This window comes from Arabidopsis lyrata (genome assembly GCF_000004255.2).
Source record: "Arabidopsis lyrata subsp. lyrata unplaced genomic scaffold ARALYscaffold_64, whole genome shotgun sequence".
NCBI classification, from domain to species: domain Eukaryota; kingdom Viridiplantae; phylum Streptophyta; class Magnoliopsida; order Brassicales; family Brassicaceae; genus Arabidopsis; species Arabidopsis lyrata.
Window position 1 is genome coordinate 1 of NW_003302504.1, and position 16,988 is coordinate 16,988.

General features: G+C 36.0%; 2 protein-coding genes across 2 annotated transcripts; both read right to left on the minus strand.

The window, feature by feature from the left end:
• Window positions 1-946: 946 nt before the first annotated feature.
• On the minus strand, window positions 947-3,106 carry LOC9299060 (hypersensitive-induced response protein 4). The gene is made up of 5 exons (XM_002862935.2): window positions 2,683-3,106; window positions 2,493-2,613; window positions 2,315-2,406; window positions 1,762-1,858; window positions 947-1,552 (listed from the first exon to the last, which is right to left on the minus strand). The coding sequence occupies exons 1-5, from the start codon at window positions 2,875-2,877 to the stop codon at window positions 1,179-1,181; spliced, it is 879 nt and encodes a 292-aa protein (XP_002862981.1). The 5' UTR covers window positions 2,878-3,106; the 3' UTR covers window positions 947-1,178.
• A 402-nt stretch (window positions 3,107-3,508) lies between these two features.
• On the minus strand, window positions 3,509-6,798 carry LOC9299059 (BRASSINOSTEROID INSENSITIVE 1-associated receptor kinase 1). Its single transcript, XM_002862936.2, has 4 exons — window positions 6,211-6,798; window positions 5,373-5,633; window positions 4,344-5,204; window positions 3,509-4,255 (listed from the first exon to the last, which is right to left on the minus strand). The coding sequence occupies exons 1-4, from the start codon at window positions 6,647-6,649 to the stop codon at window positions 3,774-3,776; spliced, it is 2,043 nt and encodes a 680-aa protein (XP_002862982.1). The 5' UTR covers window positions 6,650-6,798; the 3' UTR covers window positions 3,509-3,773.
• Window positions 6,799-16,988: the final 10,190 nt, after the last annotated feature.

Genomic DNA, 16,988 nt, shown 5'->3' on the forward strand with positions numbered 1-16,988 from the left:
TTAATTCATAATAGAATGATGTGTTGTGGGAGATGCTATCATGTGATAAAATATATAACAAAAACTAATTTATGGATTTTTTTTACAGATTTTGAAAAGTATAATATGAAAAATTGGGTTCTCAACATTTAACCTGTAGTTTTATCAAAAAAAAAAAAAACATTTAACCTGTACAAAAAAAATCAGACTCCTTATAAGCACACAAAGTAATTCGTTGCTAGAAGCCGTCTTATAAGGTGTTAACATTAAACAATATTTGATGTAATATAGATATTTGAAAATTGTTGTCAAGATCAAGAGAAACTAAGGTGCAATTAACTTGTGTTGGAGACTCCTCCTCATCGGTACCAGCGGTAACTTTACATTTTTTGTTGTAGAGCTATGACTGTAAATTTATTGGCTGTATGTATAGATTTTATTGTTGTAGTATTTTGTCTATAGAATTTAAAACTTTGAAAAATTAAACATTATCTTCTTTAGAAAATAATGATTTCTACTGCCAAAAAATTGAATTAAGGAAATATTTTGGATGTAAGAAAAAAAAAACAAAAAAAAACAAAAAAAAACCAAAACTTCTAAAATTTAACTAGATCCATTTTAAAGCTTTAGAATTCTTTTTGCTTTGTAAAGTTTTTAAAGCACTTGTTAGTGAAGCTACCAGCTGGTTTAAGCTGAACCACCAAGGATCCGACGAGAAGGATTCCGGATAGGTGCTAAGTGCTAACTACTAGCTGTTAAGACATGTGTCTTTCTCTATTAGTCATATGTGTGTATAATTTGGGATGTGTGTAGGTTTCTCTAGTCTTATCACGGTTCAGAGATAACAATCTCTTTTTCACCTATAATACGAGTCGTAATCTTCATACTCATGGTCTCTGCGTTAATAAGATTAAACATCACCAACTATTATTCTTGTGGTATAAGAAATAGAATGACTAAAAAAAACACACAAAGAATCAAAACTCATATATGGCTCAAATTTGTGATGTTCCTCCTCATAAGAGTTCCAAGTACTTTGGGTTATTATATATACCGTAATAACAATATCACCATGAAAACAATTATTAAAAAAAAAGAGGCAAAATCCAAAAAAATCACACTAGTAAAACATAATTTAAACCATAGTCAGTGGAAGCAAAAGTAACAAATTCAATTCACAAGCCGAAGTGAATCTCTCTCTAGACGTCGTTGACCTGAGCACTAGCCGCTGCCTCCATCATACCGTTGCGTATCTGGTCACTGATGTCCCTCACATGTCCCGGACCATGCGGGAGAAACACCGTTGTGTTCTTTGACGAGTTTCCAAGGTCTCTTATAGTGTCAAAGTACTGTGTGATCATGATCAAGTCCATCACTTCTTTGGCTGATGTGCCTTCTACTTTGTCAGAGAAGTTCAATATGTTCTCCCTCAATCCGTCCGTGATTGCTTGCCTCTGTCTAGCCACCCCGACACCACCTAAGTACTTGGCTTCCGCTTCTGCTTCTGCTCTCTTCACTTGGAGAATCTTCTCTGCTTCTCCTTTGTAAACACTCGCGAGCTGGAGCCTTTGTGCTGCATTTAAGTATAATTTATTTGAGATGCAAATTGAAATGAAGTCAACAAACTGTAAATTAACCTCCCATGAACGCTTGAAAAAACATGTAATACAGTCCTATAATCATAAAATGTATAAATCTTTCTATGCTTCGATGTGTAAGAAATCATTAGAGACCTGAAAAGTATGACACACTAATTCCCCTGGTATCAGAAATAAAGGTTACCTGCGTTGATTTCGTTCATTGCCTTGCGTACAGAGGGATCAGGAAGAATGTCAACCATTAGAATGTGCTCAATGCTGTATCCATAAGCACCCATCACCTGAAGAAAACAATTCCAATCATGATCATTACAGAGCTCTTCACCAGTCCCTAAAGCAGGCTACCCTCGAATATATGTTATTACTAGTTTTCTCTATTCAATCCCCACATATCTACGATATCACTTTACAAGGCTCAAAATTCACCCATTAGTTAGCTCAAATGCAGGAACACGATAAAACATCTCAAACAACTGATATCTATCTTACCATGAACACAGAGTCTTGAACAAAACCAAACAATACACTAAATGTTGTAACTTTTCTCTATGAAATCCAAACATGCCTACTTGATAAACACTTTATAAGGCGCAAAAGCCACCTATTAGTTAGCTCAACAAATGCAGGATAACGATAAAACATCAGAAAACTCACAAGTGATATCTTCTATCTTACTTTGAACAAAGAGTCTCTAAACATACAAATGAATAAGATTTCGAAGGAACAACATGTTATACCTTCTCAAGCTCCTCAAGAACAGACTTGGCAACTTCACCCTTTTGTTCAAAAAGAGCATCCAGCGTCATCATTGGAACCAAAGCCCTAACCACTATGATTCAAGAACAAATAAAGAATCAAAACAGAGCTATTTCTTCAACAAAAACAAAAACATCAAGAGAAAAGCAAAAAAATTACCATCAAAGACATAAGCTTGGATCTGCTCTTTAGGGTTTTGAAGCTCATAAAACGCATCATCAGCACTAGCTTTCACTACACGATACTGAATCGAACAAACCAGCTGCACAAACACATTATCCTACAAACCACAAACCTAATTTCAATACATATTAACCAAAATTCCCAAAGGATCAAAGTGATCACGAACCTTAGTTTTGGTTTCAATTTTGACATCAAGAGAATTGATCCTAGTGGAGAGAACTCCGGCGAGCCATTGACCAGCGAGAGGGTTAAAGAAATGACATCCTGGTTCAGCTATATGCTCGAATCGACCCCAACGTTCGACCACACCAACGCTAGCTTGATCAATACAACCACCGAGGAGACAATACGTATTCCCCATTTCTACGCAGTACTCTCAAAGCTTTCGAAGAAGATGAAGAAGAAGAAGAACAAGTCTCGCTTATAAATCTCACGATTCGTTTCTATGGAAACAAATGGTGTTTTGTGATCCAAGCCTTTTGCTACCGTTAGATCAAGCGGTTTAAGGAAAAATGGACGGTTAGGATTACTGGATGATTATTTAGCTATACAATGTCCACGTCACCAATATCTTCCTTCTTAAGATATTTCTAATAATCCGTGTTTGACCAATGAAAAGTATAATTTTATATTTTCTGTTTTTATCCAAATTTAATCTTGATAATATGCAAATCAAAGATTATGATTATTTGGTTTTAAAATTTTGTATTTTTTTTTACAGATTCAGATGTAACTGATTATTAACCTTTGACTTTATAAATTTGTGTCTTTTTTTTTTTTTTTTTTTTGTCGGTAACTCTCATTGATTATAAATTTGTGTCTAGATGATTAAAGTTAAAGCTCACTACCAAATCTAGATCAAAACATTCTAAAGAAAAACTTCTAAGTTCTTTTGATATTTGATTTGATCTCAATATCAAAAAAGTTTGTTTGTTATACTTTAGTTACTTTTATATATATTGGCATGAATTGGTTCAGAAAGTAATTCAAAAAATAAAAAGACAAAGTACCATAGATATTTTCCATCTACCGAAATTTTTAAAAATTAATGTACTTGTCTTGTCTTCTTCTAAGGCTGAAGAGCTTAACATAATAAACACAAATCATACAAAGAAAGTACAACACGTTGAACAGTTTTTAAAGTTAATAGGGAAGGGAAAAAGCACCTTTTCTTAACCCTAAACACAAGAAAAGACGACTAACAAACCCTTCCTTGATTCCTAAGGTACACATCACAAATTGGCCTCAAGAGAGTTCTCAGAGACAGCTACTACAGTTACCAAGCTCATGAACAACAGCTTCCACGGATGGTCTTTCAATGGGAGATTCGTGAGTGCATAGCCAAGCAATTCTAGCTAGCTTTGTGGCTTCATATTCAAAGAATCTTCCTTGAAGATTTGGATCGATGTAATCATTGAACCTACAAGCTTCAGTTCCAAGCTTAACAAGATGCCTAACCTTCTGTTTCCCGGAGATTATCTGAAACACTAGAATCCCGAAAGCGTAGACGTCGGTTTTCTCGGTGAAACGTCCTGTTGTGGTGTATTCTGGAGCGAGATAGCCCATTGCTGCACTGTCTTTGAGTGCAGAGAAGACAATGTCGTTTGTCAGAAGCGTGTGGAGGCCTGAGTTTGAGAGTAGCGGATTGTATCGCTGGTCGATTAGGACTTTCTCCGCTGAGATGTTTTGGTGAACCAATGCTGGTTTGCTTCCTTTGTATGAATGCAGATAAGCAATCCCTAAGCACACACATCAAAAGCATTAACAAGAATCAAAAAGAGGGAATCAAGAACGCTAAAAAATTGGCTCGGAGTTAAAGAACCATACCTTTTGCGATGCCTTTAGCGATGGATACTCTCGTAGACCAATCAAGAACATGTGCATCGCCATCTTTGAGGTCAAGATAGCTCAGTAGATTTCCATTGGGAGCAAAATCATAGATGAGAAAGCATTCTCCACGGCCTCTTGAACAGCAGAAACCTCTAAGTTTTGCCAAGTTTTCATGTTTCAGAGACGCCAACATGTTGACTCCTTTCAAGAACTCAGGTTCTTCGGATTTGCAACTGGTTTTACTAAACCGTTTGATCGCTACAGCTGAGCCATCTCTCAAGATTCCTTTGTAAGTCGCAGAGAAGTTGCTTCTTCCAAGCAAATTCACTTCTGAGAAATACTGTGTAGCAGTTTCAACCTCTTCTAGATTAAATCGAAAGCTCTGGATAACTTCTTGAGCAAAGACACTAAGATTCCTATTGTCTGAAAGTGGATCCCAACCATTGGTATATTCAAGACTGGCCAATGGAGAACCATTGTTCTTCCTAAAGCCTCCTCCTACGGTGTTAACACGAGTGTCCGACATTTCATAAGCAGTTGAAAGCTTCTGTTTGCGTCTGCGATAATGCGTGAACAAGAGGATGCTAATAGCAGACAAGGCGATAGTCGAGACAACCAAACCGATAAGGATTGCACCTTGGTGAGATTTTGGAGGAGCATTACAGTTTGTTCCATTACAAGGTGACCGAAGATTAGCTGATTCTGGTATATCCCGGGATGGAAAACCAAACACGGTTGCACCGTACGGCTTAGGTTCCTCAGGAGCTGTGCCATTGCAAGATTTCAAAGGTGAAAACTCAGCTCCACATAGCCCCAAGTTGTTCTCAAAAGAAAAACCTTCATTCAATCTCTTCAGTACTGTCAAATTGGTACAACAAAGAAAGAAACATAAACCCCAATGAGAAACACTACACAAATAAGTCTTAACATATACATAAAGTTCTATTCGACGATAATAGTGTAATATTTTATAAGAATCACTCTTCCAATCTACTATTTCAACAATGAAGAAATTAGTTAAATTACCAGGAGGTACATTGCCAGTGAGGGAGTTGTTGCGGATGTCGAGAACTCGAAGCAAAGGAGGGCTAGCTAATTTGCCTGGTACAGAACCAAACAAGTGATTGTAGCTCAAATCTAGACGCTCTAGAGCACTTATCTCTCCTAAACTCGCAGGTATAGCTCCAGTGAGTTTGTTAGACTGAAGAGCAAGAACACTCAGCTTCCTCAGTGAACCAAGCTCCCTAGGAATGCTTCCTGTCAAATTGTTGTAACAGAGCTGCAAAACTACACAACAGAGACCAAAAAAAGAATGAATATCAGCTTAGCAAAATTAGAAACAGCTTATGAAGCTTAGCTTTGTCTTAGTTAATTCTAGACTTAGAAACCTGGTCCTACTACTAATTCAAGCCTTTTGAAGTAATTAAATCAGTTATCTAAATGAACAAGATTAATCAAGAGAAGTACAAGTTATCTTCAATTCAAGTCCATATATATATTGGGACCAGTAAGCCATTAATGGTTCAAAATAAAAGTTTCTATCTTTTATAGTAGCTATAAATTTTCTTGACTATTCTTCCTTAGAGGAAAATTACAAAAAGAAAAATCCTAACAAAAAGACATGAAAAGGACGTTTTAAAGACAGATCATTAAAGCATTAAATTCCAAAAACAAATCATCTAAGATTTCAAATAATTTCAAAAGATTTCAACTACCAGAGATAATGAAGTAACTAAAACCCCTAAAGGAAGGAGCTCAGATTCCTAGATTCCATATCTCCATTAAACATTGATTAACCTTGGAACAAGTAATTTGCAGAAACCAAAGATCTAACAATACCAAATTTAGGTTATAATTAACTAACCTTGCAAGCCTTGCATCTTCCCAATGTTTGAAGGAATCTCACCGGAGAGATTATTAACATTGAGATAAAGATCCGTAAGCTCAGACAAGTTACCAAGTTCTCTAGGAATATCTCCGACAAGAGCATTGTAATGCAAGAACAAACCCGTCAAATGTTTAAGCTTTGCAATGTTCGGAGAGATTTTACCAGACAATCCTTTCCCTTGTAAAGATATGTTAGAAACTCGTCCTTTCCAATCACAACCAACACCTTCAAAGTCTTTACACAGATCTCCGTTAATACTCCATGAAGCTAAGTGTTTGTCTTCTGGGTCAAGCTCTGTTTTAACCTCCAGCAATGTCGTTAACTCGTCGGTGAGTTCTGCTCCTACTTGGTTACTGAAGTAAACGAAGAGAAGTGGAAGAAGAAGAAGATGAAGCAGCATTTGTGTCGCCGTCATTGTTTTTTCCTAGGGTTTGGTTTTGAGCTTGAAGATTGCAGCTTCAGAAGCCAAAGGAGGTGTGAAGAAAGAATTAAAGTTTCAGTTTTTCAAGAAGAGGAGAGAGAAGATAAAAGAAAGACACAGAGAGGGTCGCATGCTTTTGTTCCATTCAGACAAAGAAAAAAGTGTTTGTGTTTTGGAGATACCAGAGATGGTTTAACTCTGATCGTTCGATGTTGTTGTGTTTGATCTGAGCCGTTGGATGTCTTGGGATTTTTTAGTTATGGAAAGTTGGTTTGTATATTATCTTTTCTCGTTGATCTTGGTCCACTCTGACCAAAGGCAATGCATGTTCTCTCTTCTTTTTTTTTCTTTTTATATATATATATATATTTCAAATTCTATTTCTAATCATTAATATTTACCAATATATATTTCAATGTTCATTTTGGACACCTTGTACTTAGGCCTAATAAAACTTCAAATATTGTCTCAAAATAAATGGGCGAGTAAGGGTGTGACTGGAAGACATTAATAGAAGAAAAGAAAAAAGTAGAATTAGTTTTCTTCTACATTTACACCAGTCAAGAAGAAAATGTTTTCTTCTCAATTCTTCTGAAAAAGCCAAAAGGTAGAGAAAATTTTCCCTCTACAAAACTAAAGTAGAAATAATTCTTCTAAAAATTTATTTTCTTCTCTCCTTATAATTCTTCTCAATTCTACTTAAATTTTCACCAGTCACACCCTAAATGTTGAGCGTTTAGTAAATCTAGTTTGCCGGAAAATCGGCCAACGGTTTTAGTAAAATTGTGGTGGTGAGTCTTGATGAACAACTTAGCCATCCGTCTAGTTGGACACAAAATTATATTAATCCACTTTCGTAGCACTAAATGTTATGTTCAACGAAAATAAAGTTGCAACGATAACATATGTAGGAAAAAATAACAAGATATGCTGATGGATTGGAAGACAATTTGTAAATTGAAAGCACAAAGCATCAATAAGAGCCTGGACCTGGACGACGATATTGGGCTTTTAAACAATATTGCGTGAAGCGGGAATAATAAAATTGGGCTGTAGTAAAATGCTAAAAGGCCCATTAGCGAGTACCCAAATATAATAATCAAGTTTCTGCGTCGGTATTGTTATGAGCTACCACCGATCATGGGATTGAATCATAACAACCGTAGCTAGTACGAACTATTAAATTTATATAGTTGAAAATGTAAAAACGTGATCAATAATTCTCCCAACTGAAAACTCTGAATGTGACTATAAAATTTACATTGTCAAGAAAATGATTCATAAAAGTAGTAGTTTAAAGCTATGTTTTACCGTTTCGAAATTCAGTCATTTTTTTTACCGTTATTTTGATTTCACTAACAAACTTTTAACACTTTGTGTCACATATCACAAGTTCACAACCCTATATATTATACAAATAATAGCCCTACTGGGATTTATGGCTGGTCACGTGAATAAAATTTTGAACAAACTCATGATAAATAGTTTTAGGTTTAAATTTATATTGTTGTAAATAATCATTTAAAATACACGGTCACTTGTCACTGAATCTTCGAACTGAAACAAAACCCCTCCAATTATTCATGAATGTGAAAACGTGAAAAAATTTTACACTGTCAAGAAATAATTAAACACCTCAAATGTCTATACAAAAAACATTATGAAACCAATTTAATGCAACACGACCAAAACCGACGATGGACCTCACCATCCACCGGAGCGTATACTTCACGCGCTGTTTAGGGAGCTAAAAAAAGTCCCGCAAAATTCACGCGACGTCTGTCTCTTTCACACTGAGATGACGTGTCATTTAAAACAAGGAGTCAACACTGCCAGGTCAGCGTATAAATCCACATATATGCCAGGTGTCGCCTGTCTGGCGTCAGTGGTTGTCCTTCCGTGTCACCGTAACGTCAGTGTAACAATTGAGACCCACCAATAATAACCCAAAGAAAAAAAAAACTTTTAGTGGCCCAATTTTGAGCAGAGAGCTTTCAATCTCAGCTGTACGATTCTGCTTGCTGACTATATAATTTAATTTTCTTTGGATTTTTATTAATATTTGCATTTTTGTTTTCTAATTTTTAATTTTTTTAAAAATATTGTAAAGTTAAATAAATATTTAAAAGTGTTCACATCAATAAACCTTGACAAGAGAGCCGCGCAATTCGCTCCGCGATTGAGACGGGCCCATCCTCCTTATCCTTCCCAGGTTTTGTTTTGTTTTCTTCTCATTTTTTCTCAATTTTATTTTCTTTGTTTTGGAAAATAATAAAAATGTATCTCTTTTTTTCCATAATAAAAATGTATCTAAAATCTAAATTTTGTGTGTGAAGACGGATATGTCAAAGGCTTATGACAGACTTGAATGGAGCTATTTGAGATCTTTGTTGTTGGCTATGGGTTTTCATCTCAAAAGGGTGGATTGGGTAATGTTGTGTGTATCCACTGTGACCTTTTCTGTTTTGATAAATGATAAAGCTTTTGGGCTAATTTCTCCTCAAAGGGGAATCAGGCAAGGGGATCTCCTTTCTCCCTTTCTTTTTGTGCTATGTACTGAAGGTCTTACCCATCTTCTTAATAAAGGGCAGTGTGAAGGTAAGATTCAAGGGATTAGATTCAATGAAGAGGGTCCGGAAGTTCATCATCTTTTGTTTGCAGATGACAGCCTTTTTATGTGTAAAGCCTCTTTGGATCAGTGTCTTTTCCTTCAAGATACACTGAGAAGATATGGGGATGCTACTGGGCAAGCTATTAACCTTAGTAAATCCTCCATTACTTTTGGTTCCAGGGTTGATCTGATTCTTAAAGCTTCTATTCAGACTTGTTTAGGTATTGTCAAGGAAGGAGGAGCTGGTTCTTACTTAGGGATGCCTGAATGCTTCAGTGGTTCTAAGGTTGAGCTTCTCAGCTATTTGAAAGACAGAGTCAAAGCTAAGTTATCTGCCTGGTACTCCAGATTTCTTTCTCAGGCTGGCAAAGAGATACTAATGAAGTCTGTTGCTATGGCGATGCCAGTCTTTGTTATGTCTTGCTTCAAACTCCCCAAGACCACATCTGATAATCTCTCTAGTGTCCTGGCTTCTTTCTGGTGGAGCAATGTTGAACACCATAATAAGATCCATTGGCTTAGTTGGGAAAAGCTTTGTCTTCCTAAGGCTCTTGGTGGACTTGGGTTCAGAGATGTTCAAACTTTCAACCAAGCTCTGTTGGCTAAGCAGGCCTGGAGGATTCTGCAGTACTCGGATTGTCTGTTTGCTAGAATCATGAGGAGTAGATACTTTCCACAGTCTGATTTTTTGAATGCCACTCTTGGTGCTAGACCTTCTTATGGATGGAGGAGCATTTTACATGGGAGAGATTTGTTGTGCCAAGGCTTAAAGAAGAATGTAGGAAATGGAAAGTCTATGCAGGTGTGGATTGATCCGTGGATTGAGGATGAGGAATGGCGTCCTCCTTTGAGGAGAAATTATTTCTTCAATCCTGACTTAAGGGTGGCTGACCTGATTGATATTTCCACAAGAGACTGGGATCCCCAAAAGCTTGAGGAGCATTTTCTGCCTGATGACATTTTGAGAATTCGATTGATCAAACCGGTGACTGAGTGTGAGGATTTTTATTCCTGGAAATTCAATAAGAGTGGAGACTTCTCAGTCAAGTCGGCGTATTGGCTTGCTTCGCTTTCTCTTAATTGTCAGGTCAGGATTGAGGCTGAACAACTTCCTTCCACTAATGACTTGAAACAGAAAGTATGGGGACTGCAAACTGATCCTAAGCTCAAAGTTTTTCTCTGGAAAATGCTTTGTGGTGCTCTGCCGGTTGCAAAGTCTATGAGTTGTAGAGGCATGAAGAATGATGAGAGATGCCAACTTTGTGGAGAGGAGGAAGAGTCAATCAACCATGTTCTCTTCTCTTGTTCATTGGCTAGACAATTGTGGGCTCTCTCAGGTGTTCCTTCTCCTCAGTGGGGTTTCCACAATGGGTCTGTTTTTGCAAATATTGAATACCTACTCTCAAACGTAAAGAATTCTTTATGGCCTGAGGAATTAAGACAGACTTTTCCATGGACTTTATGGAGAATTTGGAAGAATCGCAATCTTGCTCTTTTTGAAGGAAAGTGTTTCTCTTCTCTTGAATCTGCTCAAAAGGTTAGAGAAGATTGGCTTGAATGGGTGGATGCACAAAAGCAGGAAGAGGAGGATGATGCTGACGCCGAGGATAATTTAGTGCAACATGCTGCTGGTTGGACTGCCCCCCATGTTAATTGGTTGAAATGTAATGTTACCACTTCTTGGTCCAAAAGGAACAAGTTTGCTGGCTGTGCTTGGGTCCTAAGGGATCATGTTGGTAAGGTTCTACTTCATAGTAGATGTGCTTTGCCTGGTGTTTTGGTGAAACAGGAAGCTCAGTTTAAAGGTCTCCTTTGGGCTATGGAGAGTATGAGGTTTCACAGGGTGGAAAGAGTGGTTTTTGCTCTACAGGAGGAGTTTTTGGTTACTTGAGTCTCTAGACCTGCAGCTTGGCCTTCCTTTAGATTCATGTCTATGGAGCTTGGTCTCGTTCTGGGTTCTTTTCGATCGTGGAAATTTTTTTTGGAAAACTCATTTTCAAACAGAGGAGCCTTTCTTATTGCGAAGAGCGTCACTGAAGAATGCAGGCTCCAGTCGTATGTGGCGGTCAGTCATCCTGTGTGGCTTGATGGGTTGTTTAATGAAGAAAGGATTTCTTCCTCTGATTGAATTTTAGTTTTTGTGTTTATGGCTCAGGTGGTGAGCATATTCTTTTGTTTAGGCCCTCTTTATGGAGATGTGGCTGTGTAGTTATGTGGTTGTACCTTTGGTCGTTTGTGTTGTAACGCTCATTCACTCCTTTAATACAAAACCAGTTGATAAAAAAAAATCTAAAATCTAAATTTTGGTATCGATAAAAAATTAACTGGTTTAGTGGGACTGTGCTGACGAGGGCAAATGAACAGCTATTATTATCCGATATTTTAATGTCTTTTTGGGTTATCAAATTTTTTTTTGGGTGAGTTACACTTTGCCATACTTTTCTTGTCTTTGATAACAAAATAGACACTTTCCCAGATTTTCATCTTTTTTTTCACTGTTCAAAAAAAATCAATACGACTTTGCCCTTGTGTGTGCTAGAGGATAAATATGTTATCCTCTTTTTTATGTTATCAGATCTGATGAGAAAAAGTGTCTTTCTTCGTCTCTAGAACCATATATCCCTCTCTAAAAAAATCCCTATAGTCAAGAGGAAGGTGTAAGTTGTCACCAAAAAATTATCGTAATTTCCCATTAAGGCTAGCTCTTAGATACTATGTTTCCTTTTCATGTGGCTTTGCATCATCAGTGAGATCAGCGGCGGCGGCATCATCGACTATATGTTCCTCCGTGCTTTCTGAATTACTTTGATTATCATCTCTCCTTCCATAAAAATTGTATCTTCTGGAATCCATCGTTGTTGAAACAAGAAGTAGAGAGATGTTGGAGAAAGAGATTGCGTTCTGGGAATTTAGATTTGTGACTTCGAAAATAAGTTTTTTCAATTAGTTTATCAACTTTGCTTCTAGTTCAGTTTAGATTTTTTTCAACTATCTCAAATACAGAATTTTTGAAACTCCTACTTTTTGACAGTCCCATTTTTATTTTTTAATTCTCTTGTTGCAATTTTGAGTTTGTGGTTTGCAATTTGGTTATTTAGGAGTGAGAGTGACAAACCATAGAAGAACCAGAGAAGAGAAGAAGGTGGCAATATAACAATGGAAGATATGCATTTTGATATACGATGAACAAAAAATCTTGTCCATAAAGTGTTGTCCTTTTGGAATCATTGATTCGCCTAATCACAACGCCATGTCAATCTCCAACTTTGTTTGGTGAACAATTAGAATTTTTTCACTAACATGTGTTTACTAATTCTACAGAGATGATGATTATGATGATGATGAGTGAGAAGTTGCTGATGATGTGAACTTTAATTTCTCAAGTTTGAACTATTTAGATAAGAACATATGACAAATGAATGTGAAGTATATAATGGATGGATGAAAAGAGTCATGGAAGTGTTTCACGGAGTAGAATGGAAAGAACCAAATAGATGCATCAAATCACTATGGTAAAGAATTGAAACATGAGAAGAAATCTGAAAATGAAAGACGTTGGTGATGATTTTGAGCTAGTGTAAGAAATGTACATTGGAGACAGGTATTTGGGAATGATCACTTGTGCATGGTCTCACATTCTTTCTGGTGATTGATTCGTATGACTCACTCTAATGGCTTTAAAAAAAAATTGTCATTCTTAAGTTGTATCTTCGATGCTCTTTGTGCATCCATTTAGCAGTGAAGAAATGTTCAGTGTATAATGGATGTTTACGTGTGAATAAATTGGTATGAATGGAGCTACAAACCTAGTTATTTATGGATACACGAGTGGATGATTATGTGTAAAATAAAATGGTATAGATGGATGTGTGAACATGTGGATGTGGTGCTATGACCATTTTAGGAGACGTGGTGCTATGGCCGCGATCATGTGAACATGTGGATGTGGTGCTATGACCACAAAAGAGTTTATCCTAAGCCACAAAGACCATAAAACACTACTTGAGTCTGTGAGAAGGTAACAAAGGAATCAACAGATTGCGGACGAGAGGATAAACCGAGAGCAACGAAAACGGCGACGGAGAGGATAAAGAAGTTCATCGTCTTTTTCCTCAGTCACTGTGTTACTACGTAGCATCCATCTTTAGCTAACCATTCGTTCACTACCATCATTATAATTTATAAGCTCAGTTCCTCTTCTCCATTTTAGATATTCTTTGATATGAAATTTGGAATCTGTTGTCTTTATGATTTGTAGACTAATAGTGAAGAAGCAAATTGAAAGTAGCACACTGCTCTTTATGGCCAACAATTTTTCAAGATAGATAGATTCATAGAAAGAAATGAAAATTCGATTACAAGCTGATTTTGATAATACAAGGAATAAGCTTGACTCGAGAGAGATGAAACCAACGGAAGATTCTTCCTCCGTCGTTTCAACAAACCGACGATTACGAAGACGGCGCCACCAAATTTTGCCAATACCACAACTCATCGCCGCCGTCGGCATAGCCCAACCAACGACCTTGACCTTCCTCAATATGCTTCATCAATGGCAAGTAACCACCACGACGATTTAATAGATTCTCCGTCGCCGCCTCGCTCGAGGATTATGGTCGGTGGCAAATAGATGTATTGGAAGAGGTTATCCCAATGTTTTTACTAAGAGAGACTGCGGCTAAGGTGAAAACTTTATATAAAAAAAAAAAAAAAAACACTAGAGTTTCTTTTCAGGGTATTTACGTCTTTACACACATATAAAACTTGTGAGAAAGAAAAAGTGTGCTAGAATGATAGATAACTTGAGAAAGTGTGTCTACGGGTAAATAACTCTTTTTTTTTTTGTTGAGGTTTTTTTTTTCTTTCTTTTTTTGGTATCAATGTTAAAGTTTTGGTGAGGGTTTTGATGATGAAGAGTAAAATATGAAACGAAATTCTAAATATTCTCATCGGAACCTTCAAATGCGAATTACGGCAAATAGTTTTTTTTTATGGGATACACACCAACACCTCGTATATACCATCCGTGCTCATGTGTCCCTATTTTATTCACCTCTTTTCTCTTTTAATAGTAATCTTAGAAATTTCAACATCCTTTATACAAAAAAGATCGGATTTTTTTAACAAAATGATTGGAATAGGTGAGGTTGAAATCGTGGTTAGGTTTAGCACTTGATCCTAAATTTTCTCCTACGTACCATAGTGTACTATATATTGAGATTGATAAAATAATCAGATTCCGAACTTGTAGTTTAATTTGTGGACATGTGCATTCACGTAAAATTATAAGATTCTCATACCACCAATTTAATTTCATACCACGACATTGATATAAAAAACTATCGTTGGTGTTGACATGATAAACAAATTGCCGGAATCTTTTACTCTCTCTTTTTAAAAGAGTGATATTTTGAGTTTTAGATACTAATTACGAAAAAGTCATTTTTATTTTTTTTAATTATTTTATTATTAATTTAATAATATTAATTTCACTTCTCTTCTTTTTCTATTGGTCACAAATAAAAATAGTAATAATGCTATTACAAAACATCAATTTTTGTGAAACAAGAAAAAAATTCAAAACATCAAATATCTAAGAACAGAGAGAGTAAGATCACTCAATAGACATAAATAACATTGCTCTCATACCAAAGTTTTTTTTTTAAGAAAAACGGATATTGCCACATCTTCAAACCTAATTTAATGTGTCATCGGCTTCTTCAAAAACATGCGACAGATTAATTTTCGAACATGGCCATAATAATCTTTAACATGATTGATTATAAGTCTTGTGAAGAATCTCCAAGTGTTGGAAACTAGGTAGCAAAACATATTTTTAAGTATTACACCGATAAATCTCTTAAAAATATATAGATATTAACTAATTTCATATGTAACGACTAACGAGTTATAATTCATAATATGTCTACTTCTACACAACTGGTTAAACATCTTCTTTTAAATGATTTTTTGTTTTTTTTTCGTTGAGAATTTCAAATCTAGACACTCTAATTTATAAAGAATGTATTTTCGATACTCGATACACACTGACACACATATACTAGCTCTACTTTAATGTACGTTTTTTTTTTTTTTTTTTTTTTGTCGGCCAACTGCTGTATTGATAAGAGCCTAATGGGCTAAACAAGCGGTGTACAGAAGAAGCCCAAACTCCTACGTTTACAACCCTAATTAGCATTAACTCTGCTTAATCAAACCTAAATTGATGAGATTAAAAAAAAGGGTGCCGCGTGTACAACACGTGTTGAGACGCCGTGTTGAGACGCGAGAAGGAGAGAGATACACGAACGGTGCCGCCCGAGATCCACGATCCGGTGCAAACTCCGCCGCCGGCTTCAATCATCCACCACCGCCTTCCTTCTACAGATTTCGCTTTTGCAGATCAGATTGAGGACCACCGGTTCCGTCTGAGAAAAACCCCTAAGAAGACTTCAAGAAATCTTCACATCTTAACCCGATCTCCTAATTGGAAGCTCCGCCTATGACCTAAAGAAGGTCTCCGACTACAACAGAGTCAAATAGCGGCGAAAATATTATTCCGATAGAAGAGAGGAGTCAAGCTGACGGTGGGACGGGGGGATCAATGGATCACAAGAGCATATGGATTGAATCCCTGTAGAAAGAGGAACAATATACGTTTTAAAGTTAGAATATGCACAAAACTTCGTATATTTTATAACGGATCGGAAAAATGTATATTAGTTAAGGTCTAGCAAAGATAAGATGGTATTTGGTAATTCACAATCTATATCGACAAAAACAGCTATAGATTTTTTATAAACCTGTTAAAGAGACCATATTAAAAAGGAAAAAATAATAATCTCGAAAAACATAAAACATCTTTTGGGTATAAAAACAAACCGCCAATTTAGTGATTACTGGTTAGTATCTCTGCTAGTTCACGACTATTTTCTTATTCATTACTATTCTCTCAAGTGGCCCAAAAACGACAAAAAACCAAATACACATTTTTTTTTTCTGCAATAATAATAAAAGAAGATTTACAAGAGTGTTTTCAAAACTCGTGGTGGTCCCAAATTAATTGTTTTTTTTAAAACGAAATAATTCTGGAAAGTGAGGTCCCAAACCCAGGAAAAAGTACCAGAGTGAAATGTCATATTTACCCTTCCAACAACGAATAAGATTTCCCGCGCAATGGGGAACCAAAATAAAAACGAGGGTTTGATGACGTCAGATTGAAAACAATCGGACGGCCATTAACGACGCCGCTTGTGTTCTTGTTGTGGGTCCAACTTGTCCACCTCACTTTTAACATCACCCATCTGTCCTCCATTACTCCCCAAAAAATCCAATTCTCTATGCACTTACTCCTTAAAATTCTAAACTTTTTTTTTTCTCTATTTGCACTTTTAGTTTCATTATCAATAAGTTTTGATCAATTACCATTAACAACTTATTGAGTATTTTACGAATTCATTAGTCATTACAATAGTTTATAGTAGCTTTGATTGATAACTTTATAGACCACTTATATTAAAAAATTTATTGATTTAATAATTCTGAATCATCATAAAAACATTATTAAAATTAACATTTTTATATTTTTATACCAATTTTATCGGTATTTATTATTCTCTCCGCTCACCAAAAAATATAGGTTTGATATATTTCACGCGGAATAATAAAAATAAATTATATATAAATTCTTAAATTTAATATTTATTTTATTTTAAAATATAA